Source organism: Canis aureus, chromosome 9 (assembly GCF_053574225.1).
Source record: "Canis aureus isolate CA01 chromosome 9, VMU_Caureus_v.1.0, whole genome shotgun sequence".
Taxonomy (NCBI): Eukaryota; Metazoa; Chordata; class Mammalia; order Carnivora; family Canidae; genus Canis; species Canis aureus.
Genome location: NC_135619.1, coordinates 51,903,613 through 51,930,620, shown reverse-complemented (window position 1 = coordinate 51,930,620; position 27,008 = coordinate 51,903,613). Strand labels below are relative to the sequence as shown.

The 27,008-nt window shown below is 48.0% G+C and overlaps 1 protein-coding gene and 1 long non-coding RNA gene across 8 annotated transcripts in view; one reads left to right on the top strand and one right to left on the bottom strand.

Moving 5' to 3' along the window:
- FLVCR2 (FLVCR choline and putative heme transporter 2) overlaps positions 1 to 5,469 on the bottom strand; it is a 56,646-nt gene extending 51,177 nt beyond the window's left edge. The window contains exons 1-4 of one of the 7 annotated variants that reach the window (XM_077910080.1): positions 5,285 to 5,420; positions 3,037 to 3,211; positions 1,649 to 2,026; positions 238 to 864 (exon numbers count right to left, since the gene is read on the bottom strand). In XM_077910080.1, the coding sequence (XP_077766206.1) occupies positions 238 to 621 (384 nt within the window). In that variant the 5' untranslated portion in view covers positions 622 to 864; positions 1,649 to 2,026; positions 3,037 to 3,211; positions 5,285 to 5,420. Of the gene's footprint in view, positions 1 to 237; positions 1,273 to 1,648; positions 2,027 to 3,036; positions 3,212 to 5,284 lie in introns of those variants that run through there. The other 6 variants (XR_013386550.1, XM_077910081.1, XM_077910077.1 and 3 more) reach the window with 6 other exon arrangements.
- On the top strand, positions 97 to 23,852 carry LOC144320932 (uncharacterized). The gene is made up of 2 exons (XR_013386552.1): positions 97 to 736; positions 23,548 to 23,852. It is a non-coding gene; the product is annotated as an uncharacterized LOC144320932 (long non-coding RNA).
- Positions 23,853 to 27,008: the final 3,156 nt, after the last annotated feature.

Below are 27,008 nucleotides of genomic sequence, written 5' to 3'. Positions count from 1 at the left end.
TTGTTGGTGAAAGACAAGGCCTCCTCTTTCAGCTCCCCTGCTCATCTCTTACACAGTCATCTAGTCACAATCCCCCACCCATACCCAGCCACGAAGTCACCCGGAGTCACAAACACTGCTGAAGTCAGGAAAGGCCAGGCTCACACAAGCAGGTGCCCTCAGGTCCAATCTAGCACACTGAGCCTCCCAATGATAGGATGCCCATTCCTCTGAACACCCGCCAACTCCTCGACCCACCTGATTGCCAAAGACAGCCATGGAGCAGGCTGTTGACACCTCATTAGCCCCGAACCAGACAGAAGCAATGCGGGAGGGCATGCCCAGGATGAACACCTGGGCCACAGAGCAGATGATCTGGCCTAGGACGGTGACGGGGAAGAGATGTGGCTTCAGGCTACCCAACTTCACCCAGGCCCCCAGGCAGTTGAGAGCAGAGCCGGTGAGGGCGATGGTGCGCAGGCCGAATTTCTCCAGCAGCCAGGCCACCGGCAGGAGCAGAGGGATGTAGGTCAGCATGTAACACATGGACAGCCAGTCGATGGCAAAGGCGCTGACCCCGTAGAAGTTCATGAAGATGTTGTTGATGGAGCCGTACTGGATCCACTGGAAGGCGTTGCACATGGAGTAGCAGCTGAAGAGCAGGACCACCACCCAGCGGCGCTTGCTCACCTTGATCACGCTAAGCTCCTCGGGACACGAGCTACTGGGGTGGGCCAAGCCCCCGGGCTGGGCCAAGGTACTGGGGTGCGCCGAACTGCTGGGGTGGGCCGAGACGCTGGGGTGGATGGAGACGCTGGGGTGGGCCGAGGCGCTGCGACCCGCGGGGAGTGCAGGCTCGGGCGCCGAGGGGCCATCGTCGTACTCCTGTAGGTTGGGGTCTTCATTCACCATGACCGCAGCCTCTCCTGGAGCCCGAGCAGGTGCCGGGGAGGCCTCGGGACAGAGCCTTGGCTGCGCCCTTAGGGCTGACAGCGCCGGCCCGGCCCAGCCCGGAGTACCCCGAGAGCCGAGCCCGCGTCCAGGCTGCGAGTCGAGCTCCCTGCACTCACCCCCCTTCGGCTCCCACTCTTCCTTGGTGACTTCGGCCCGGACCGCGGGCCCCCAGGCCGGCCGCGGACACCCCACCGGCTCCCGGTCCCGGCTCCCGGTGGCCCTGAGTCCTCCCGGGGCGGGTGCAGGCCAAGTTCAGTCCCCGCGTCCCGGAGAAAAGTTCGCGCCTGGCTCCGAGCCTCTAGGTGGGACTCGGCGCTGCTCGCCGGTGGCTTTGGGGCCCCGCCCCGGGGCGCACGTGACCGCCCCGCCCCCGTGCAGCGCGGCCGCCCCCACCCTCCTGCCCCCCTGGCCTCCCGCCTCCCGCGCGGGGCTGGGCCGGCTGCGCAGCTGTTTCGCCACAGCTTGCGGGGTGCATTCCTCCCCCACGCCCCGGGTGCCATGGAAACGGCCGGGTTAACCCCCACCCGCGCACCGCCCCTCAAATTCACTGCCCTCCGCCGGGGACCCCCCAACACACACACACACACACACGGAAATCCCCCCGGGGCCCCGGGAGGGAACCGCACCGAGACGGGCTGCTCCGCGGGCCCATCCCCGCCGCCCCGCGCCTCCAAAGTGCCCTCGGGGGATCCAGGAGGGATCCCCGGCTTTTTACCAATTGGATCCTTGCTGGACTTTCGGTACGAAGAGACGCGTGGGATTCCTCGGCCGTCGCGCTCCCCGGGGCCAACGGGAGTCGCAGGAAAGTCGTCTTCCCCGCTGCTGTGCCCGCGAACCTGGTCTCGTCTTAGGGAGCTCGGATTCGAACCCGGGACGTAGGCCTCCCCCTGCCGCGCGGCCCCGGACGGCCTGCTAGGCGAGCACCTGCGGGGGCGGGCGGACCCGGCTCTTCAGAGCTAGGGGCGCTGAGCGATGAAGTTCCCGGCCTGGCGCCGGCTCTGGACGAGGTCTGCAAATGGCCCTGGGCTGCCACCTGTTGACCGAGCCCATTACAGAGGCGACTCCTCAAATCATCGCCTCCAGAAAGTCAGGCCTGCAGGGCAGAAATGCCTGTTCGCAGTGTCCATTTCAGCCCCCGGAGGGAGAAGAGCCTAGATTCTCCCTGGGTTCCAACCACCAGCCTAGCAACTCCTAAGTGTGTGATGTAAATTAAGGTACTCCACCTCTCTGTGCCTCAGTTTCTTCATCCGTAAAAGAGGGGTGATGAAATCACAGTACCCACCTCAGACTGCTGTTTTGAGGCTTGAACGATACAAGACAGGAGAGTACTTTGAGAATTCCTGGCAGACCGTTAAGCGTTCCCCTGAGTGTTGGCTATCCTAATAATCCAAAGGCTAACGCGTGTTGTATCATGCTAAGCACGTTTACCACATTATGTTATTAAAGCATCACAAGAACTCTATGATGTAGTTACTATTGCATGCCTGCATTTAAGATCGGAAGGCTGAGGTTCAAAAAGTGAAGTGACTTCTTAGGATCCCAGCTGGCTTGCAGAGCCATAGTTTCCCAAGCAAGTCTGTATTCATTCAAGCTACAGACTCACGGCACAAATGCAGGCTGGGGACAGCAGTGTGGGCATCCCCCTGGCAGCTTGTTACAAGGGCAGACGCCCAGCCCACCCCAGACCTCCTGAAATAGAGGCTACATTTTAGAAGATCTCCAGGTGATTTGTTTGTTTGCACGTTAAAGTATGAGCGCCACTGGGTGCCACTGCTTTCCTTTTCAAATTTTCAGACACAAAAGGAATTTAAAGCTCTAAGCAGTGGTTCTCAACTTGGGCTGAACATTAGAATCACATGGAGAACTCAACATTGCCTGTGCCTCAGCCACAACCCAAATCAGGTTCTTAAAGAGTGGACCCCTGGCATGTACACGTTTAAAGCTCCACAAGGTGATCTCAGCAGGTAGCCAAGTCTGAGCACCCCTGATGGGGCCAGAGCCACTGGTTCCCGGGAGGCAGAACACTGTTTGGAGGCACCCACTTTTTGGCAAAAATTATGGGGTCTTGGATTATAATGGAATGTTTGAAGAGAAAGCTCATACCCACAAAGAATCTCCATGCTAATTTAACATTGCCTGTTCTCAAAATTCCAGCAGTGTTTCCTATCATTCTCCAAGGAGCACAACTTCCATTCTCTTGGAAGACCTTCCAAGACCTCTCACTGCTTCTTATTCCTAGATCATCATGGACCTCTCTCCAAATTCTTCCCAGGGTGTTCTTTTAAAAGAAAGAAAGAAACAAAGAAATTAATTTGTTAACTTTTTAGAGTAATCTCTGTACCCAAGGTGGGACTTGAATTCACAACAACCCCAAGATTAAGAGTCAGACACTCTATTGACTGAGCCAGCCAGGTACTCCTTTACAATATATTCTTAACTTCGCCTTACAGATATGGAAACTGAGGCTCAGAGAGTTGGAGCCTGTAACTCAGACCCCCACGACTACTTAGCATCAAAACAAGCAACAATACAGTTCTGTGAGTTCCCCTCCATGCAGCACACCTCCTCTCCCCACCATGTGCTCCTGTGGGGTAACGGATGCTTCAGTTTGGTGACAAATCCTAAGTGGTCTAACCTGCCGTTCTAGTGATATTTGGGGTTGCGTTTTATGGTACAGTGAGTCAGATTAAATGTGAGGTGCAGATATCTTCTACTAACCTCTCTATCCTTCAGTTTCTGATTTATAAAGATTCAAAAATACCTGCATATTGGTTTTGGTAATAATATTCTGGTGGCTGGGGATCCCTGGGTGGCTCAGCAGTTTGGCGTCTGCCTTCGGCCCAGGGCGTGATCCTGGAGTCCTGGGATTGAGTTCCACGTCAGACTCCCTGCATGGAGCCTGCTTCTCCCTCTGCCTGTGTCTCTGCCTCTCTCTCTCTCTCTCTCTCTCTCTCTCTGTGTGTGTGTGTGTCTCATGAATAAATAAATAAAAAATAAAAAAAATATTCTGGTGGCCACACAAGAATTCTGTCTCTTGGCTGGTTCCCATCAGGGGCGGACAGCTATATAAATGTTGGGTAGTTATTACATAGAAACCCTCTGTGTTCACCCATTGAAAAAACAAGTACTGAGCAGCTTCTATGTATTACATCCATCTATTGATCAATAGATACGTTCTATCTATAGGTGCACCTCGAAGGGGAACGGGAAATCCATTTTAGAGATTGCTTCCTGAAAGGGGGTCCTGATTCCTTGTTCTATCCCAGCTGATGTCCCAGGGACCTTGAGGGACCCTCTGGTATTGAACTCAAAGTCTCCTGGCCTTCAGCAGAATAGTAGCAAAGTCTGCCCTCTAGAGGCTAACAGCTACTCCCGACAATAAAAGTGGGGACTTGAAGTCCAAGCATCCCATCTGATAAGCAGGGCGCAGGTATGCGAGGCATGGAATTTGTTGAGTGCACAGGAAGGCTAAGTTGCTAATGAATGAATCAGATCGAGATTCTGGATTAGTCTCTCTTAAAAAATACTGGCTCTCGGAATTTGTGGAAATGTTGCTCTTACAAATCTTATATGTGTAATAGTGCATCCTCACCAATATCCTGTTTTTCCCTTATTTCCCACACTCCCATGCATTTCCAGGTCCTTAAGGAACGTTTGATGAGATAATCATACAGCACATGCTCTCAATACTTGTTGGTGGAATAGAATGGAATTACACATTACCATGAAGTTTGAGAAATCGGGGGCAAAGAGGAGCTCGGAGAGGTTTTCAGAGATTAAAAAACAGGTTTCGTAAGACGCTTTCCAAAAAAGCAGGCATAGAATGTCATCAGAGTTATCATCAAATCTGGAAACAGGAAGTCAGGGGACTGAAGCCTCTGAGACTCCAGACTCAACCCTGGAACTTCAGGGAAGCCTCTTCGGCCAACCGGTGTCCTCCAAAGCGGGGCCAGGGTGTCACCTCAGAAAAGTGGGTGTGTGGTCAGAGGCCCCATTACCTACACCCTAGTTTTGCCTGACCCTTCCTTGACCTTCTTACTGCTGCCGGTGACTTTGACACTTGCAGATTCTGTGGGGATCTTATCCCCTTACGTCTCCTACTTATGATGAAACTTCCATCGCGTCATCCAAAGATCATGCCCAGGTCCGCTTCTCCTCTGGGGTTCTGTCAATGAATAGCTCTGCCAGCAACCAGCCAGCCAGAGAAGGACCTGGAGAACTACCCAGAACCCTCTGTTCCCTGACTCTCAGTGTCCGCTGGCTGCTCATCGCCAACCCCCCCCCCCCCCCGGCTTCCCTTTCCTCCTTTCTCTTTGGCACCACCTTAGTTCAGCTTATTGTGGCTCCTCACCTCAATCCTGTGACCCCTTCCTTGTTGGTCTGACCCTTCCAGTGCAGCGCTGCGCCACTTCGCTTTGGGCCTCTTCCCTGCCTGGGGTCCTCCAGCAGCCACCCCTCGGTTGCAGAGGCTCCCCGCTCCTTTGTGATGCTGCTCTGGCCCCATCTCCTACCACCACCTACTCCACCTTGCACTCCAGGCAGGTGGAACCACCTGCAGCTCCTCCAAGCATTATGAACACATCATGCCTGCACACACCAGCCTTCACAATGCAGGGCAAGTGTCACCTCCTCCAGGAAGGCTTTCCCAGTGCCCGAAGCATGATTCAGAGGTTTCCTTCACACCCGTACCCTTCATACACACACCTTTATGGGAACTCCTATCACACCTGACCACACATGTTTATTTAGTTCTTTAAGTCATCCACTTGCCTTGAGTTTCTCAAGTTATCATGCCCTAGTCATAGTCAATGCCAATCTCTAGCTTGCTGTCTGGCCCAGACCAAGGAAATGAAGACGTGATTGAACTGCCTTCTGCGATGCAACCCCTAGACGAGGTCCACCTCCAGATGGCCTCAAAATGAATGAAAACGTGTCCAGCTTGTCCTGAATGCTCATGCCTCCTTTGCTTGTCTTTTTTTTTTTTCCTTAGAACTCCCACAGAGCCAATAGAGTGGGACAGCCAGGAGGTCAGTCCTGTGGTGTGGGATTCTGGATTCCTTCCCCATAAGGGTCCTCTGGGTTCACAGAGTCTCCTTGACGGGAATGCAATCAGGGCCTGCTGACACTGAGGAGGCCCATTCTCCTTAGAAGAGAGGACAGAATGAAAGCATCCTGCCTGAGGCACCTGGGTGGCTCAGTGGGCTAAGCATCTGCCTTCAGCTCAGGTCATGATCACTGGGTCCTAGAATCAAGCCCTCCTTTGGGCTTGCTGCTCCACCAGGAGTCTGCTTCTCCCTCTCCCTCTGCCCTTGTTCCTGTTTGTGCTCTCTCTCTCTCTTTCTATCACATAAATAAAATCTTGAAAGAAAGAAAGAAAGAAAGAAAGAAAGAAAGAAAGAAAGAAAGAAAGAAAGAAAAGAAAAGAAAAGAAAAGAAAAGAAAAGAAAAGAAAAGCTCCTACCTGGACATGTTAGAGGCCAGGCTCTGTCCTGGACACATGGTTTAAAGTGAATGTCTCAGTTCACTGGGAATACATGGCTCTATCTTGAAAGGCCTCAAAAGGTATTGGTCATTCTCTTAAAGAAAAGGCCTGTGGACTTGGGTGACATTGTATTTCCTCCACTGTTCATGTTTTGGTGTGTCCATCGCATTGTTCTTCGCACCCTTAGTTCTCTATAGATTTTAAATATTTCTTAATAATTAGAAAACCAAGTTCCTCCATAAACACGAGAAAGCCCTAACTAAACATGAGTCAAAGAGGAAGGAGATATTAAAATTTTTTTTGCATATTCTATAGAAAGCCCAGAGGTGTGAGGCTTTCTTTGCATAATGAGACAGAGGAAGTGTGGTAGCAGTGAGATTTGTTGATTACCAGGGCAACAGTTAAAGGTACCTGGGGTGACAAAGAAGAGGGGTGCTGACCAGGCAGGGTTATGTGATGTTGAAACCATAGTGTTAGAGAAAGGATCGATAGAATCATCTGGTTAAGCCCCTCAGTTAATACAGACAATACTCAGGCCCAGGGAGCTCTTTTAACAGAGTCCTTAGTTCATTCACACCTTTGTCTCCTGCAGGCCAACCACTGGGTGTCAGGGAAACAAAACACAACAGAGACAGCAGTCTTACCCTCTGAGAGTCCACAGACTAATGGTGAGGCAGGTTGGTGAGCAAGTCATTGCAGGGTGGCTCAGTAACTGCACGGTGAGGGTCCCTGCCGGCTCATGGATGGACAAAGCAGGAAGCTAGACAGGGTTTCTCAGGGAGATGTTTGAACGGGACCTTGAGGAACAGGTAAGACTCAGTCAGGACCTGTGGCCAGTGTTGGGGATCCTCTGGTGAGTAAAATGGTCCTTTCCTGCCCCCTTGGAGCTAATAGTTTAGTTGGGAGGACAACCACCCATCAAACTGTCACATGCATAAGTAAAATTGTTACAGGTGCTCTGAGGGTTATTTGTAAGAATTTGTAAAGAAGGACAGACAAGCTAGATCCCAAGCCAGCTCTTAAGAAAGAGTGAAAACTAAAAGAAAACAAACGAACAAAAACTAAAAAAAAAAAAAAAAAAAAGAAAGAAAGAAAGAGAAAACGAACTAGGTGAAAGAGAGAGGAAGGGCATTCTAGGCAAAGCAAACAGTATGTGCAAAGGCTCTGAGGCAGGAAGGAGCTGAACATCAGTGTGACTGGGGCAGAGTGAAGGTGAGGGCAACCCGAGAGAGAGGCAGCAGCTAGATGGTGCAGGCACCATTGAGGGATTTTTACTTTGTCCTAAGAGCAAAGGGGAGACATCAAGAGGTCTTAAGCAGATGAAGGGACATTATCAAAGTTGTCAATTGGAGAGTGCTGGCTGCTCTGGCTGCTTTGGGGAGAACCCAGTTGGGGTGGGGGGTGAGCATGGGGACAGAGGGACCTCTCAGGAGGTGTTGTGCTCACTCAGGTGAGAAGGGAGTTTGGAGACTCAGAGTGGCAGCAGTGAGAGGATGGGGAGGAGCTGCGGGCACAGGTGAGAGGCAGTGGTGGTGGGACTGGATGGCGGGAGGAATCAGGATAATGTCCTCTGGGGGGAGGGTAACAACTTCCCAGTAAACCTTGCAGAGCGAGAAGCAGAATGATATCATCACTACTGCCTCCTGTTGCTCTGTCCTTCTTCCTTTGCTGGGCCCCCACCCCTTCCTACAGCAACCTCAGCCACTGCAAGATAGAAAGGCCAGAGAAGCTGCTTTAAATTCTGAGTATAAGTTTCCATAAAAACCCAGCAATCAAATTTTATGGAAAGCAAGGAATCCTGAATTCATCCTCTCCTCTTTCACTCTTTGGCATCATGCCTCCTCAGGACTTCAGGGCAGGACACTTGGCTCAAGTTCACCTCACTTCTATGAATAAACAGAAAACTTAGAAAGAAACAAGTCCAAAATGAAACCCTTTACATATTTATGGATTCCCTTTAAGTTTTCCAAAGTAATAGTTGTGTGAAGTCCCTGCTGGTGATGCCATCAACTGCCCTGAGCTCTAAGGAGTCTTGAAAGTGCTTCTCCAAACAGGACAACCAAGAGTGCTTAACTGTATCCCAGTTTTTTCAATAACCTTTTTTTTTTTTTTAATTGTTGCACTGATTGTTATGCTGGTGCCCAATATGAACCAGCTTAAGCTGGAAAATAATGTGTTTCGAGAACACTGGAGGTGCTCCCAGACTTTACCTGTGTAGGAGCTGACCACTCAAGTGGCAGAAAGGGCTGAGTGTGGCTGAAGCCTTGGAAGCTGCCAGAGGCCGATGTGCTCACGGTTCCTTCCTTCTCAATTCCTGCCTGTGTCTCAGTGCATTTGGGCGGTTATAACAAAAATAGCTTGTAAATGCCAGAAATTTACTTCTCACAGTTCTAAAGGCTGATAGATCCCACAATCCGGGGGCTGGCAAATGTGGCATCTGGTGGGGCCCCCTCCCTGGTTCTCAGACAGCATCTTCTTGCTGTGACCTCATATGGTGGAAGAGGTGAGGAGCTCTCTGGGGTCTCTTTTGTAAGGGCACTGAAGCCATTCATGAGGGCACCCTCCTGACCTAGCCACCTCCTAAAGGCCCCCCCTGCTGATATCATCACACTGGAGGTTATGTTTCGAATATGAAACTGGGGGTACACAGACAGTCCATAGCATCTTCAAGGTCAGTTTTCTTTTTCCCTCTTCCTAAATATTAGTTTTCTTGGGGATCCCTGGGTGGCTCAGTGGTTTAACGCCTGCCTTTGGCCCAGGGTGCGATCCTAGAGTCCCGGGATCGAGTCCCGCACCGGGGTCCTGGCGTGGAGGCTGCTTCTCCCTCCTCCTGTGTCTCTGCCTCTCTCTCTTTCTCTCTTTCTCTCTCTCTATCATGAATAAATAAATAAATCTTAAAAAAAAAGATTAGTTTTCTCCACATTGGAGTTTCACCTCTTAACAACCTCAGCTTCCTGAGAGACGCTGCCCTGCTTTTCTGTCCTAAATACAAATGCCCAGATGCCCATTCCTTGACCCACCGACCATAACCATAGGGGCAGCTCCCAAGAGGGCTATATATTGAAATGGAAGATAAACAGTTTCCAGAAAGAGAGCGGCAATTAACCAAACAGATAAAGTGATCAGTGCCAGAAAGCCTACTGAATGGGAGAAGATTCTTACAAAAGACATATCCTATAAAAGGTTAGTAGCCAAAATACACCAAAAAAAACTTATACCACTCAACACCCAAAACACAAGTAATCCAATTAAAAAGTAGGCAGAAGACACAAACAGACATTTTTTCTGAAGAAGACAAACAGATGACCAACAGACACATGAAAAGATGTTCAACATCACTCATCACCAAGGAAATGCAAATCGAAACCACAATGAGATATCACCTCACACCTGTCAGCACGGCTAACGTCAAAAGCAAAAGAAACAACAGGGGTTGGTAACGATGTGGAGAAAAGGGAGCCCTTGTGCACTGTTGGTGGGAATGCAAACTGGTGCAGCCACTCTGAAAAATGGTATGGAAGCTTTTCAAAAAATTAAAAATAAAATGATCATATCATTCACTAATTCGACTACTGCATATTTGCACAAAGCATATGAAAACACTGAATTGAAAAGATGCACGCACCCTGTGTTTACTGCAGCACAATAGCCAAATTATGGAAGCAACCCAAGTGTCCATCAATAGACGAATAAAGAGGTGCCATATATATATATATATATATATATATATATATATATATATATACTCAGCCATAGAAAGAATGAAGTCTTGCCATTTGCAACAATATGGGTGGATCTAGAGGATATAATGCTAGGTGAAATAAGTCAGTCAAAGAAAAACAAGTACCATGATTTCACTCATATGCAGAATTTAAGAAACAAAACAAATGAACAAAGGAAAAAAGATACTAACAAAAAAACCCCAGACTCTTAGCTATAGAGAACAAACTAATGGTTAAGAGGGGAGGTGGGTGGGAGGATGGGTGAGATAGGTAAAGGGGATTAAAATACACTTATCGTGATGAGCACTGAGTAATGTACAGAGTTGTTGAATTACTATATTGTACACCTGAAACTAATCTGATGCCGTACATTAACTGCACTAGAATTTTTTTTAAAATGGCTAGTGGCTCTAACTCATAGGTACGGAGAATCACATATCTTTAGAAGTGAGGTACCTAGTTCCCTACACCCTTGGTGCTTGGAAGGATCCCTATTTTCTTTTAGGATCCCTATTTTCTTAATAAGGACCCCATCGTGTTTGCCAGAGAAATGATCTGGGAGCACAGTGACACTCAAGGGCTGGCTGTGCCCGTTTAATTTCTTATGCACAGTAGTCTGTGTGATTCTGTAGAACACTCTAGAACCCAAATACAGCTTTGTGCAGTTGGTATTTTCTTACAGATCTCTGTGTGACAAGGTACCTTTCTGTCTTCCCCACCTTATTCCTCATTCTTCGACCTTCTCCCTGGTCCACCAAGCTCTCAAGAACTCTTTTGTCTGCCCAGCAGGAGGGCACATTTCCGGCGTTCTGGCCCTGGGTGCCACTCCTGGGCTCCGTGTTCCAGTGTTTGTGCACTGATTCCAGATGGCAGGTGAGCAAACACAAGGGCTGCTGCCCAGCACAGACAACACACTCACTGTCCCGTCCCAGGAGGACAGACTGACCTCACAGCACCCCAGGCTCTAGGTCCCCAGGCCACTGCCTCCTTTCCCCCTCTCCCCATGAGACTCCCAGAGGCTGGCAGCCTTTCCTCCTCCTACTTTCTTCTCCCCTCAGCTCACCCCTTGGGACCTGACTCCCATGCCCAGCCCCCTCCCACCTTTGCTGCGGGGGGTGAGGGGCATTGGGAACAGCTCTCCCTCTGGGGCTGGATCCATCTGGCTGCTCACACTTTTCCTTTTGGTCTCCCTGATTTGCTAGTTTCCTTTTTAAAAAATATGTGTATCCAAGTAATAGGAGTGAATTGATTTAGAAAATGAGGTCATTAGTCGTGCAGATGGTTCATGGATGCTACAGAAATGGCGGTGGTGGCTTGTGCGTAACTCAAGTTTGGGAAATATTGAGTTAGATGAATGGGTACAAACTCTAATCGAAAACAGCTACCAGACTCACGCAATGACAACGGCCATGTGTCACCTAATTATATCTGTTGGCATGGCCTCGCTCTGTCTGCAAATCAGGTAACCACAATACAAAACTACTGACACAACCTGTTTCCATCCCCACAGCCTTTGTGACACAATGGGCCAGGACTCAGTCTCCCCTCTGTGCCTGGACCCAAGTACCCTCATGGAGCTTGTTACCTTCCGTATCCCAGACACTCACTCATTCTGGATGCTAACACATCCCTCTCATCTCCATGGCTATCAAAAGAATGTTTTTGGCCAGTGTGTTGAGGTTCAGGAGATCAGAAGAAATCCATGGGGTCTTGATATGGAGTATTCCCTTTTTTCTCTTTGAAAAAAGAGAAAAAGTGAGAGATTGGGAGGAAGCAGGGGATGAATGGTGGCTTGGGATGGGGCTATCCATTCACTCTCATGTATTCATTCAACAAACGTTGTTGAGTCTTGATTACATGTCCGGCACTGCTATGAGTACAGGAGATACAATGGTGAACACACTACAAGTTCCTACACCTTTGAAAGTTTACAATCCCAAGGAGAAAGTGGCAATATCATGAAAGATAGCAAGATAGAGAGTGAGGTGGTGGTTAGAGGAGGCCTCTCTAAGTTGACATTTAAGCATAAGTAAGGAAACAAGCCACATGGATATCTTGAGCTAAGAGTGCCCCAGGCACAGAAATAGCAAGTGGAAAGGCCCTGAGATAGGAACACACTTGCTATGTTCAAGGCAGAGCAGCTGCAGTAGGGAGAGTGTGGGGAGAAGAGGTCAGATAGGCAGATGGGGGCCAGATCCAGTGGGGTCTGGTGGGCTTTGGTGAGGGCTTGAGCTTCGATTGAGGTGAGAAGCTCCAGGAAGGTTTTAAGCAGAGGGGTGATGGGGAGTGACTTGTATTGTAAAAGGATCACTCTGACTGCCACGTGGGGAGCTGACAGGGGAGTGAGGGGGAACAGTTAGGAGACTTCAGTGGGGGATGAAGGAGAGGAACAGAAGTATCTGCTCTGAGGTGTGAAGCATGGATGTGCTGACAGGTGGGCTGGTCAGGCCATGTTCCCAACTGTGAAAAATGGGAGCTCCCTCTCTGGAAATGTAACTCAGCACCAGTACTTCTGGAGGCAATAGTTAGGAAGAGGTACAGTCATCTCTTCAGTATTTGGACACCTCAAGCCAAGAGATGGCAGCTCAGACCACACTGGGCATGTGCTGTTCCCACCACTTAGAACACATTTCTTCTCCCTCTTCATCCACTTGATATTATTTTCTGCACAGCATTCAGTTGAAATCTCACTTCCTTAGACTCCCCAGACCTCTTGTCCTCCAAGGAATAGGTCGGGTCCTTGGTGTATGCTTTCCTAGTACTTATCAGCATTGTCATTCATTAATTAGTATCATTAGTTCTTCTGTCTCTGCGTCCCCCACCAGACTGTAGACTCTGTGCAGGCAGGGACGTGGGTCTGCTTTATTCACGTCTCCATCTTTAGTCCCTAGCTATCTGCCTGACATGGGTGTTCAATATATTCTTGTTGAATGAATGGATCAATAAGTGAAGGAGAATAGAGCAAGTGCCAAAGATACAGCTGGGAGGAGAGCTGGTTCTCAAAGTAGAGATGCAAATAGGAACAGGGCTTGTGACAACTCAGAAATCAAAGGACTCACAGGCACTTAGCGTGGAAAGCATGAGGACTCCGTCCTGGACTTGCAGACAGACTCAGCCTTGTAGATATGCCTACATGTGTGGATAGACATGCATGTGCATGCACACGCACACATATACACACACACCAGCAGTAACAGCAGTAGCTCCTGTTATGAAGGGTAAAGATAGGTTAATAACAAAAAATCTCTACTCACCACATTTACTGAAGTTGGAGCAGAAACTAAGACTAGGGAAGACTCAGTGGTTGAGCATCGGCCTTCCACTCAGGTCGAGATCCCGGGGTCCTGGGATCGTATCCCTCATCAGGCTCTTCGCAGGGAGCCTGCTTCTCCCTCTGCCTGTCTCTGCCTCTCTCTGTGTGTCTCTCAAGAATAAATAAATAAATAAAATCTTAAAAAAAAAAAAGAAACCAAGACTAATATTTTGATGGCCACATTTGTTCTTGAGGCAAATGATGCAATCAAGTCTCATTTGAAACCAGATCAGTATTGATAGGAATTATGACACAATCAATTTGGTTTCAATGCTTCTAGCTCCAAGCCTCCAAGTTCCCTTCCACATCCCTTCTTCCAATCTCTAGCATTCTTATGCCCCCTCTACCTTCAGAGAATCAAAGACCTTTAGAGAAACAGTGGGCAAAAACTCTACATCTACAGGGTAAATGGCTGATAAGGCAAAGTATTACTCTTATCAAGAGCATTTGCACTTTGGTTGCAATGAATACCTTCAGCCACTGCAACAAAGTTTGGGGTTCTTATACCCTTGTGATTTTGTTCCATGGACAGCCAGCTGTCTCACAAACGCTGTTCTAATCTTTTATTCATTGCCCTTTGAAGGCATTGTGCATGGTGGTTATCTTAGCACAAGCGAGTACGTTTTGTCCAAGGGACATTTTTATATATCACTTTCAAAAACCACTATGGTTCCAACCATTAAAAATTCACAAAGTAATGAACCTTACATACATCCTCATTCCATCCTCATCCTTCCTTCTTACCACAGATGACACACTGTACCAGAGTGGCCCAATCAGAATGGCCTTTGAGTCAAACATTCTGCTTCATGTCAAGTAGGTTTACTTCTTGCAACTATGAAGACCTCCTGGCTCACTAAATTGTAGCAACTGATGAGAACTTCTGACTTCCAATTCAATGCTGCATGCCACCAACCACCCTGTCTCCTGGCAGCTGTGTTTCTTGAGTTTGGGGTGCATGGTGTGTTGATCGATGAAAGGTTTTCAACTTGGGGTCTATGAATGGATTCCAGGAGTCTATAATCCCTGAGATAATATCTTCCAAATTTGATAAGTATGTATATATTTTGTAAAGGAAAGGGGGGGGTAGTCCAGATTTTCATCAGATCTTCAAAGTGGTCCGATGACCACCAAATATAAGAAATCACAGGCTTAGATGGGTAATCTAGACATTTCAGGTAAAAACGTCTACTTTGATGCGTGTCACTTACTTAGTATCTGCCCTTACTCTCACTCAGTACATGGTGTTAGGGGCAGAGCTGCTGACTGTTCTGTTTATTTTGTCACTGGGCAACTGGTTTGATGCAGCACGTAATCTCAAGTGGATTTCCTGACATGAATGATGCACCTTGGAGACAACCTTTGACAACTAAACAGAGAAGTTTCTGGATTAACTTTGGGCAGAGTAAAGCACGTGTTTGGTGAGACCATCCTGCCTTCTAGAAGGTGACTTTTTATTCTCTCCATTTGCAACAAGATTCCAAGAACTGGGTCTAAAGGGAAAATGTCGCTGCTGGTTTCCGTGTGCAGGTGACCTTAGATTGGGAACGAGACCAGCAAGGGCTGCAGGGCATGGGGAGTGGGAATTGCTTCTGCTTACCCGCCCTGCTGGTATGTCCTATGCTGTGCAGGGGAGGGAGAAATCTTCCTCTACCCTTCAAGGTCTTCCAGCTGGAGTAAGAATTCAACGGACACAAAACAGATTAGTGGGAAGAAAAAACGAAGCTCTATTATGTGCGCCTGGAGACCCAATAATGAAATTGAGACCTAAAGAAAAGACCCAGGCAGGCAGTCTTTCTGTATTTTAGACAAAGAAATGATAAATTTGTGAAGAATTTACAGAGTAAGGAAAAACAGGTATTTGGAAGCTTTGATTGGTAAGGAATTTGGGCTGAGGGTGTAGATTAGTAAAAAATAACAAGGCTGATTTCTGTAGTTTTTTAGACTTTCAAGTCCCTATCTCAGGTGATAAGGATATCTATGTCCTTCTTAGTACAGGGAGGGATTTTTTTTTCTCTACATATATTTTTTAAAGATTTCATTTATTTATTCATGAGAGACACACAGAGAGAGGCAGAGACATAGGCAGAGGGAGAAGCAGGCTCCATGCAGGGAGCCAGATGTGGGACCTGATCCCCAGACTTGGGATCATGCCCTGGGCCAAAGGCAAACACTCAACCACTGAGCCCCCCCGGGCGCCCCCAGGGAGGGTATTTTCCATATGGGAGATTTATTTCCTGCTTTCAGGGGGACAGAGGAGGGTCAGAGTGTCCTTGCACTGGGCTGGTAGCTTCAATTCAAAGCAATCAGTGTGCTACCGCGGCACATGTGAGGGCGGCCTGCCCTGGGCCCCTGCATATGGCTGAGGCTAGAATCACTCCCCAGCCACACGTTTCAGATTGAGGTAACTCCCCGTTGCCTTAAAGGTCAGGAAAGCCGCTGTGCTGACACAGGCCCTTCTGCCCCTGACAGTCGGCCCCACATGGACTCTTGAGTCATCACATCTGGATGACTAGGCTGACAAAAACAAGGTTTCTTGGGGTGAGTCGAATCAGGGGGCAAGACTGTGGGGGAGCAGAAAGAACCCAGGACTTGGAGTCTGAGGATCTGGATTCGAGGCCTGTGAACGTGGGCATGCTGCTTTGATCCCTTTGGCTCTGGGGGGAAATTGGGGTAACACAAGTCACACTGCTGAACGCGGTACAAGGGACCCAACAGGTGCTCAGTGAAAGGGACTGGGCAGGACCCACACTTCGACAGAAGTCTTGGCCCTACAGCAGGATGTGGTCAGCGGTGAGCTACACCGTAGTGTCTTCAGAGGCCGTCTAGGGCGACCAGGCTGATCTCCAGACCTGTGGACACTTGCGCCCCAGTCATCCATTTATTCAGCAAAGGTGTCTTCAGAGCTGTGCTCAGGGAGGCCGCCCAGACCCATCGGGTTGGCTGGGGTAGAGCTCTGCGGCCTAGCCTGGGTCTCTCTTCCCTGGGAAGCTGGGACAGAGCGGGACTGGGGCAGCCAAGGGGGGTTGTCCCCACAGTTCTCTGCCTCATCACCAGGTGGCAGCACCAACTTAGGACTGCTGTCCCCACCCTCCTGGCAGTACCCTGGGACTTCAGAAATTCCCAAGTGCACCCCAGCTTGGTGTATAGCTCCAGTTTCGGAGGCAATGAAGACGAGCTTGAGTGCCATCCCCACACTTGGCTGTGCAAACTTGGGCAAAACGTTTAACTTTATTTTTTTTTTAAGATTTTATTTCTAAGTAATCTCTACTCCCAACACAGGGCTCAAACTCAACGACCCCAAGATGAAGAGTGGCATGCTCCACCCACGGAGCCACCCCTTTCCCCTCTGCCCCGTTTAACCTCTTTTGAGTCTGTTTATTTGCTAAATGGAGATGCTAATAGGTCCTGAAACAAGAGTGAACAGAAAAGCAGGTAAATGTTTGATAAATGGCAGCTGATATCAACCCAACCCCACAAGAAGATTAAGTGGCATGGTCCTCTTACTTTTTCATACATCACCCTTATTTTGCACCTTTTTTCCTCTTTCAAGGAGAGGATAATAAATTATAAATTTATAAATAATAAATTTATTATTTAAATGATTCTTTTTTTTTTTTTTTTTTTAAATTTATTTATGATAGTCACAGAGAGAGAGAGGCAGAGACACAGGCAGAGGGAGAAGCAGGCTCCATGCACCGGGAGCCCGACGTGGGATTCGATCCCGGGTCCCCAGGATCGCGCCCTGGGCCAAAGGCAGGCGCCAAACCGCTGCGCCACCCAGGGATCCCCTAAATTTATTATTTAAAATAAGCATGCAATCTTGGGGATAGTGTGGGTTTGATTCCAGGGTGTCACAATAAAGCAAACATTAAAGTAACAAAATAAAATAAAATAAGCCTGCAGATAAACATTTTGGGGTGGGGGAATGGGGAAGCAGGATGAAGGTCCACAGTGTAATTTTTCTAGAACAGAACTGACTTTTCCCCTTCCTTCCCTCCTCCGCTTCTTCTCATCCTCTTCATTTTCTTTCTTCTATCTTGGGATTTTTACTTTTTTTTTTTTAAAGATTTATTTATTTATTATTCATGATAGACAGAGAGAGAGAGAGAGAGAGGCAGAGACACAGGCAGAGGGAGAAGCAGGCTCCATGCCAGGAGGCCAACGTGGGACTCGATCCTGGGACTCCAGGATCGTGCCCTGAGCCAAAGGCAGGCGCCAAACCGCTGAGCCACCCAGGGATTCCCAAGGGGATTTTTACTTTTTAAAGCAAAAAGTAACTACTTGCTTTGTGTAAAGCCCTTAGTTAGGCAGGGACAGGTTGGGGGCAAAGGTTGAGGAGAGCAGAATTATACACACAGGAAAGAGTTCCAACCTCAGAGGTGCTCACTAATCTTGTAGCTGGTGAACTGATACCCAGGAGGCAGGCACCCAAATGCAACTAAAATGATCGCGCGGGTGGCTCAGCGGTTTAGTGCCTGCCTTCAAACCAGGGTGTGATCCTGGGGTCGTGATCGAGTCCCACATCGGGCTCCCTGCAAGGAGCCTGCTTCTCCCTCTGCCTGTGCCTCTGCCTCTCTCTCTCTCTCTCTCTCTCTGTGTGTGTCTCTCATGAATAAATAAGTAAAATCTTTAAAAATATATGTAAAAAAATAAAGTAATCGTTAAAATATTTACATTCTGGCTGGTCAGGGGCCCCTGCCCTAGGACCCAACTGTGCTGCAGTGCAAGCCCCAGCCCCAGCCCCTGCCCCTGCCCCTGCCCCTGCCCCTGCCCCTGCCCCAGCCCCAGGCCCAGGCCCAGCTTCAGGCCCAGCCTCAGGCCCAGCCCCTGCCCCAGCCCCAGCTCCAACCCCAGGCCTGGCCCCAGCTCCAGCCCCAGCATCTATTCTAATTGGCCAATGCCTGGCCTGACTTTTGAATACCTCCTGTGAGCAGGTTGGCTGGGCTCCATACACATAGGACCAAAGGGGATGGGGAATATAGTCTGGAGACTAAGTTAAAACTCCCAGTGATGGTTTTCAAATCACAGCCTAGGGTGCTTGCCAGAAGCAGTAATGGGTCATATCCAGGTTAGGCATGCCAGAGGCTGGTGCAGTTCTGGCTGAATGCCCAACTTCTGAAAGAGCACAGGGCATCTCAGAGAACCCTCTCAGAAAGCAGTCTACTCCTGCTGGCTCCTGACATTAGGATCTAGTGCCCCCTGCTTCCTGGGAAACTCGTATAGCTCATCATTCCTGAGTGTGGGGTTTCTTAACAGAAGCTTACTCTGGCTGGGGTGGCTTAAGCAAGAAGTGAATTTGCTGGAAGGATATTGTGTAGCTCACAGAATCCAGAGAAAGGCTGGAGAACAAGGCTCAGAATAAGGCAGGAACTAGAACATTTTCCACCACAGGGATTCTCTGGCTGGGGCTTCGCAGTTGGAGTGGAGGGCTCCCACCATCTTTTGGGTCTTTCCTTTGCTCTGTTCAAGGGTCAAATTCCCAGAAAAGAGGCTGTTTGGCTCAGCCTGGGTCACATGATTGCACCCTCGCCAGATAAAGCAGAGCACCTGACTGATAGCTGCTCTACACATTGAAACAGAAATTAGGGTACTTTACCAAAAGAGAGGGAGAAATGATCCCTCTAATCACCTGCATGCTAGTTTCAGATCACAGTTCAGTAGCATCCTGTCTTTGGCTTCCAGGGGTTAGACCGAGACAGAACTAGATCCTCATTCCAGTACTACAACCTTCCTGGAGGGCATCAGCAGGTTCTATGAGGGCAGGGATTGCAGAGGTTTTGCTCATGTTTGAATTCCCAGCCCCATGCATAGTAGCAGAGAACCTGACACACCGTAGGAATTCAGTAAATACTTGTTGGCTGAATGAATGGATGGATGAATGGGTGAAGGAATGAATGAAAGACAAAGCTTCTAGGAATGTAGAGTCCAAGACAATTCTTATTCTGACAATGGAATATGAGTAACAAAAAAAACATTTGCCCCATGTACAGATCGATCAGATCTTTAAGAACAGGAATCAAGGGAAGGGACTCATTCCCATGGAGATGGTAGAGATTGGGGCATGAGTCCTGGTGGGGCCAGAGGAGGCTAGGGTAGTAAGCTGTGTTTCTTGAGTCACACTGTCATCTAGCTTTTAGTCTTGTGTTTAGATGTCAGACAGAGACAAGGACCAGGATCAAAGTAAAATCAAGGTGGAATCCTGAGCAGGGCTCTGGAAAAGGAGATTTGTCTTTGTCTACCCTCTCAGTCTCAATCCTATTCCTCCATGTCCTGCTTCCTTGAGGATGTATAATAGAAGTTGGCCTGCCAGTCTAACTGGCTCTCTGTTCCCTCTCCACACACACACACACACACACACACACACACACACACACACAATGAACCAATCCTCTGACCCAGGGAGGAAAAAGGATACATTCAGATGCAGCCTCTTCAATTGGAGCCTCAAATATGACAACCATGTTGGTTTCTCCTGAGACCATTGAGAGACAGTGATAAAGACAAGACGTCCACCCGTATGATGAACGAAGCCACCAGTCATGACTAAGGGTAGCCAGTCAAATGGATAGGTCATTCACAAACCCATGAGCAAAGGCAGAGTTTGTCTCTGTCTTGATTATTTCTATATCCCTAGTACTCAACTAGAAGCCCCCTAGAAGTCCCCTAATACTTCTTGATTTGATAAAGGAAGGAAAGAAGGAATAAATGAAGTATCTCTTATAGTCTCAAGACTTATCTACTTCAGGTTAAAGTTACTTATGTCTCCTTCAGAAGTTACCATCCATGTCTATTCTGTTAACCAAATGGTCACAGTTAAATGTGGAATTTCAGTCTATTAATGGCTGTGAAAGAACACTACGTAGTGCTCTGAAACCACGTGATGATAGTGGGGACCTGAGTCTGGGAACCCGGTAAAACTTCCCTATGCTGATATTTGAAGAAGAGGTAGGAGTTATCTAGATGAGGGTGGGGAGATTACGGGAGAAAGAGCAGGTCAGCTGAGACTCAAGGGCGTGAGCAGGGTTCTGAAGTCTGAGGGAGCAGAGACAATCAGGGGAAGAGACAGAGGCCAGCACAGAGGAAATGAGAGTGGCCTGAGGTGAGCTGAGGGCCAGAGGGTATAAGGTCTCCAGGGTCCCAGCGAGGATTTACGCTTCCACCTTAGTAGTCACCTTAGTAGTAAACCCCAATCCTGCCATGTGCCCCAGACCATTGATAAGCATTTGAGTGAATGCTGCTGTTTCACTTACAAGATGTGCCAAGGGGGAGGGTGTGGGACCTTGTACCGATGTGACTTTCAACCTGACTTTACCACTCTGCTGGCACAGCTATGAAATGCTGATCTCCAGGAATGGGGACCTTTGTCTCTGCCCGTCGCAAGATGGTTTGGAAAATTTAGTGTCAGTTTCTTAAAATGCCACATGATAGGGAAATGAGATATGATGCTTTTCACTTTTCAGAACTGGATGTTCTCTAGAGAAAACAGAAGGGGGGAAATTTCAGGGATGCTCCTGGGCTTCCAAACTATAGTGTTTATTATACCCAATATTTGTTAAGCTTTAAAAATCTAAATATATGAATTTTTAAACAAGAGAAGACTTCAACCAATCTTGGTTTTGAATAACATGGAGGTTTTATTCTTATCTCTTAAAAGGGGCAAAACCTCTTCTTCCATGTCTTCTGTGCACTAACAACAAGGTAGAAAATAAAGCAAATATTTGCATTCTGTGTCCATTAAGAAAAGTGATGTTTCCTAAATGAAGCCTTTTTTTTTAGCATATTTCCTTATTTTTTTATTTTTTTACTTTTGAGAGAGAGCTCATGCGTGAGTTGGGGTGAGGGAGAGAGGGAGAGGGAGAGAGAGTCTTAAGCAGGCTCAACCCCCAGTGTAGAGCCTGACGTGGGACTTGATTTCATGACCCTGAGATCATGACCTGAGTGGAATTCAAGAGTCGGCCACTTAACCAACTGAGCCACCCAGGTGCCCCAAGCATAGTTTTCTTTAAATCAATTCCCTTTTTCTAGAAGTAAATTGATCTTTATAAGGATATATATATATATATATATATATATATCCTTATAATAGATATAATAGATATATATATATATCTCCTTATAATAGATGGAAAACCACTAAGTTTATTAGCATAAATATGCACTGATTAAATAAATATGTTTAACCAAGTGTCACCTAAAATCACCAAGAAGGCACTGTGGCAATGGAGGTGGATTTTAAAAAGTGGGTAGAATTTTGAAAAACCAATGTGGCATGTCATGCCACCTAGATCAGAATCACCAGGGAATCTCATTAAAAATGAATATTCCTGTGCCTCACTTAAAGAACCCCTGAAAAGATGACAGAGAGATTCTAGGCAGTGGAAACAACACAGAGGAAGCGTGAAGGCTCAGCTAATGTAAAATGCAAAATACGGTCCCAAACGTACTTCTTGGCCTGGCCCATTCACAGGATTTGTTTCTAAGAGAGGAGGGATGGCAAAGATACAGATGCAGTGAAATGGCAGGACACCTGCACCCCGATGTTTATAGCAGCAAAGTCCATAATAGCCAAACTGTGGAAGGAGCCTCGGTGTCCATCGAAAGATGAATAGATAAAGAAGCTGTGGTCTATGTATACAATGGAATATTCCTCAGCCATTAGAAACGACAAACACCCACCATTTGCTTCAATGTGGAGGGTATTGTGCTGAGTGAAGTCAGTCAATTGGAGAAGGACAAACATTATATGGTCTCATTCATTTTGGGAATATAAAAAATAGTGAAAGGGATTATAGGAGAAAGGAGAGAAAATGAGTGGGAAACATCAGAAAGGGAGACAGAACATGAGAGAACCTAACTCTGGGAAACGAACAAAGGGTAGTGGAAAGGGAGGTGGGTGGGGAGTTGGGGTGACTGGGTGATGGACACTGAGGGGGGGCACTTGATGGGATGAGCACTGGGTGGTATACTATATGTTGGCAAATTGAACTCCAATAATAAATAAATAAATAAATAAATAAATAAATAAATAAATAACTTACTTTTTTTAAAAAAAGAGGAGGGATGGGTGCCAGGACAGGTTAGCAGACTAAGCTCTCATAGTCTAGAAGCAACAAGGACTAACGCTCAGTTTCTCAGCCTCAGCACTGCTACCGCATGGGGCTGGATCCTCCTTAGCTGTGCAATCTGTCCTGTGTATGTTCAGCAGCATCCCTGGCCCCTGGTCATCATCTGTCTCCCATATCATAACAATAGAACATGTCTCCAGATGTTGCCAAATGTCCTCTGAGGGACAAAGATCACCCCCACTAGAGAACCACTGAGTGAGGGAAATGGGTGTTCCTCATTTGGGTGTTCTCGTGGCTCCTGCATCAGACAGAATTAGGTAAGTGGCACGTAATAATGCTGCTCATAGTGCCTTAAGCAAATAAATTCTTTTCTGCTCCACTTAGAAAAAAAAAAAAAAGTAGGCCTTCTAGAGCTTGTATCATTACATTTCTGTAGCATGACCAGGGACCCCCAAACTCTCTTCTTCCTTTGTACACAATCGTCTCATAGTCCTAAAATTGTTACCTTACTTCATGTATTGCATCTGTCCTCCACACGGAAAGGAGAGAGGCATGTACCAACTGAGATGACTCCATCTTTTTTTAAGATTAATTTATTTTTATTTGAGAGAGAAAGAGTGCAAGCGAGTGTGTGTGGGAGAGGCAGAGAGAGGGAGAGAGAGAATCTTAAGCTGATTCCCCGCTGGGTGTGGAACCTGATGCAGGACTCGATCTCATGACCCCAAGATCATGACCTGAGCTGAAATCAAGAGTTGGACACTTAATTGACTGAGCCATCCAGGTGCCTCTTGAGATGAACACCTTTTAAAGAGCTTTCCCATAAGCCCAGCCAGCAGTTTCTGCTTCTATCTCATTGATCTGTGTCACATAGCCATCCTAGCTGCAAGAGAGTCTGGGAAATGTCATCTTTTTAGCTGGGTACATTGCTATCCTAGACAACGTGAAGATGCTATAGTAAGGAAAAGGGGGAGAATGGCTTTGAGAGGTCAATTTTCATTTCTTACCAGTGTTCCTCATCTTTGCTTCTAGGTATAATGACAAGCTCAGCAGTCTCTCACCAGTGATCTTCCAGAAGGAGCTAGACAGACTACCAGGCAGCAGTGGAATTTGCCTATAAAAATTTCCCTAATAAATTCCTCTAAGATGGGACGCCTGGGTGGCTCAGCAGTTGAGCGTCTGCCTTCGGCTCAGGGTGTGATCCCAGGATCTGGGATCGAGTCCCATATTGGGCTCCTTGCGGGAAGCCTACCTCTCCCTCTGCCTATGCCTCTGCCTCTGTGTGTGTGTGTGTGTGTCTCATGAATAAATGAATAAAATCTTAAAACAAAAGCAAATTCCTCTAAGAGAATTTCTTAGCTCTGCCTGCTGGTAGAGTCTGTAAACCAAGATTGAACTTTCATTCTACTTTTCTGGAAGTAGATCAACTCAATGATATAGCGAGTGGTTGAAACACAAGGTTTTTAGGAGGGATGTCTCTGTCCCCTTCTTACCGTCATTTCCTGTCTCCCCAAGACCCATGCGAGGCCAGTGGGGTACCTGGTTATCCACATGGCAGCAAGTCTATTACGTGTCTGCTTTACACACTTGCTCCAAATGCCACCATTAGGCACTCACTCCTGGTGTCAGGTGTTATTCTTTCTGGGTGCCTCTTAGCATGCCAGTCCTCTCTGGCAGGGAGAAAAGATTATTTAATCCACCCCCTCATGTGGGTCTCAGTTCACTAGCCCTTTCCTTCCTTGGAATTCCTGAGCAACAGGGATGTGGGGCACCTAAATCCGTGCGGGAGAGGTGGCTAGGGGAGAAGAGAGAGACGGCATGTTTTACTGAAAAGAAGTGGGGCACCCAGCAGGTTCTCCTCCTTTACTGTAAAGCTGCAGCCACACTGGGACTTGGGTCAGAGGTATTAATAAACACTGCTGGTAAGTTTGGGTCCAGCAGATGGCAACCCCATGACCTTTCAGTTGACTTTGCCTCCCTTTCTCTCCCCACCCACACTTCTCAACCTGAAGACTAAAAATCTGGCTTTCCTGTAATTTGTTTTGACACTAACTTAGGGATTAACACTGCTGGTAAGAGACAAACACAGAGGGTGGTGGTGGGGTGGAGGGGCACGGATAAATATTCCCCAGGAAGCTTCATGTCAAAGTCACAGATAATGATGACGCTGTCATATGCCCATTTCTGGCTGCACGGAGCTTTCCTTTAGCCTGGGCTTTCCGGGGAGACATCACTGACCAAGGTTAGAATGAAACCGGCAGACCTCTGCAGGGCTGCCTCAGCCCCACAGGGAAGAGGTCCTCAGCCTCTTCTCCCCACCCTACAGGAATGGCACTGGCCCTCCTGTTAGACCCCTCCACACAGGGCAAGGAGTCCTTAGACCCAAAGGGTCATGCCTACCCAGGGCCCTCTGTCCCCTTTTAACTTTTATTTTTTAAAGATTTTATTTATTTACTTATTTGAGAAAGAGAGAGAGAGAGAAAGAGAGACAACAGGAGGAGGGGTAGAGGGAAAAGAGAATCTCAAGTAGACTGTGCTGAGCATGGAATCTGATGTGGGGCTCGATCTCATGACCCTAAGATCATGACCTGAGCAAAATCAAGAGTCAGAGTCTCAACCGATGGAGCCACCCAGGCTCCCCCTCTGTCCTTTCTCAAGCATGCTCCATCTACCCAAGAAATCCCAGAATTCCCCACTTGAGTGACCCTAAGCTGGCTTTCCAGGAGATGTGGGCCCCTTCCCTTAATGCTTCTTCTTTAGGGAAGACCAGACCACTGGTATATGCACCCCTGCACCCCAGGGATGGCCAAGGGATGGCTGTCTGTGGGGGAGGTGTGGAGAGGGAACCAAGTCTTGCAGGTTGGTATGTGTACCTACAGGAACCCGAAACCACTGAGGAGGAGCCAGAGGAGGGACAAGAAGAGGACAGGCTGAAGTCTTGGAGCTGTTTGTCCCTGTGCTTCCTTGTGCGAACACAAAATTCTGAAGTGTCTAAGAAGTCTAAATTCAAACCTCACCTTCCATGTTGTTATATAGATATATTTGTAGAACAAAAGAACATTTTTGCTCGACATATTTATTTTGTAAGCTTGGCTTATAATGTGTAAATATTTTAGACACATGGTATGTGGCCTCTGTTTGTGCTCTTGCCTCAGGCCCTGCAAATGCTAGGAGCCAACCTGCTTCACAAACATATTTTGTTTGGTCTGCGGAGTGTTTTAAAAATTGGGAAATTTCCGGGTATAAATTCTAATTTGGGCTTTCCTGGACACATCAGAAGATATGGCAACACTGGGCTGGAACTCCCACATGGTAGCATGGGGTAGAATGGAGGGGCAGCTGCCTGCTTTTAGCAGACAAGCACTTACTCTTCAGTTTGCCACACTCCCCACTACTCCCAACTGTCCTACATCTGGTGAGCTTCATGTATTTACAGTGGCTGCCTGAGCCATGGAGGCATTTGAGTGTGGGTCCTGAGGGAGCGGTCCCTGTCTGGTGTAGGACAGAGCTGGGACAAAGCTGGTGGGTGAGACCTCCATGGTCAGAGCTCTGGAAGTTCAAATTTATTCATAGCTGCCCCTCCAACGTTCCTGTGTGGAGATGAAGTCAGCACCAGCACTCACCCTAGGCTCAGCCTGATGCTTTCTCTACCAGACTGACCAGAAAGGAGAAGTGGAACTGCCTGGGGTCATTAGAAAGTAAAGAATGAAAGAGGAAGAGCGGTCCTTGTCGAGAGATGGGAACCACGCACGTGAGCTCTGCATTTCTAGTTGGGGCCCTGAGTGTCATTCAGTAGATGCCCAGCACAGGTCATGTGCCTTCTGTGGGGCTTTCTGGGGGAAAGTCACAGTGCTGGAGACGGCAGGGGGGAGGAAAATCTCTGATTGGAAGGAAGCCTGCCCCAACCTCCCATGCGAGGCCAGGCCTTGACACAGCTGGCTGCAGAAAAAGCAGGGCCTTACTTTCTGCTTCCTAAGAATGTGAAAGCCAAATGAATTCTTTTCAATGCATGTAACATCTGCAGTGACCCCTGGCTTCTTTGCTCTGCCCAGACCCTAGGAAACCGGTAAGTGGGTTGCAGCCCGTCATCACATATCCAAGTCCACACTGAGTCCACTCAGGAAGAGGAAGCCCCATTTACCAAGCATGTTAGGAGACCGCAGGTTAAAATGTCAGATTCTGCATTGGAAGCAGTGCTGATATTTGGGGAAGGTCTTCTGAGCTGTCTCCAGCAGACTCTGAGGGCCGTCCCCACACTCTGGGCGTCCCCGAGCATCATCTTCAGGGTTGAGGCACCCAATGGTGGCCACGTGCCTCCAGAGGCCCTTGGGTTGGACTCCTCCCGTAGATGGGCTACAAGGAGGTCAGGTGACCACACGCTGGCACCCCAGTTTTGCAGACCTCTGCAGAGTTCAATAGTCACACTAGGCCCACACTGGTGTGATCCTAGCAAGATAGGGGAGACTTGGGCAGGGGAGGCCCAGAGTTGAGAC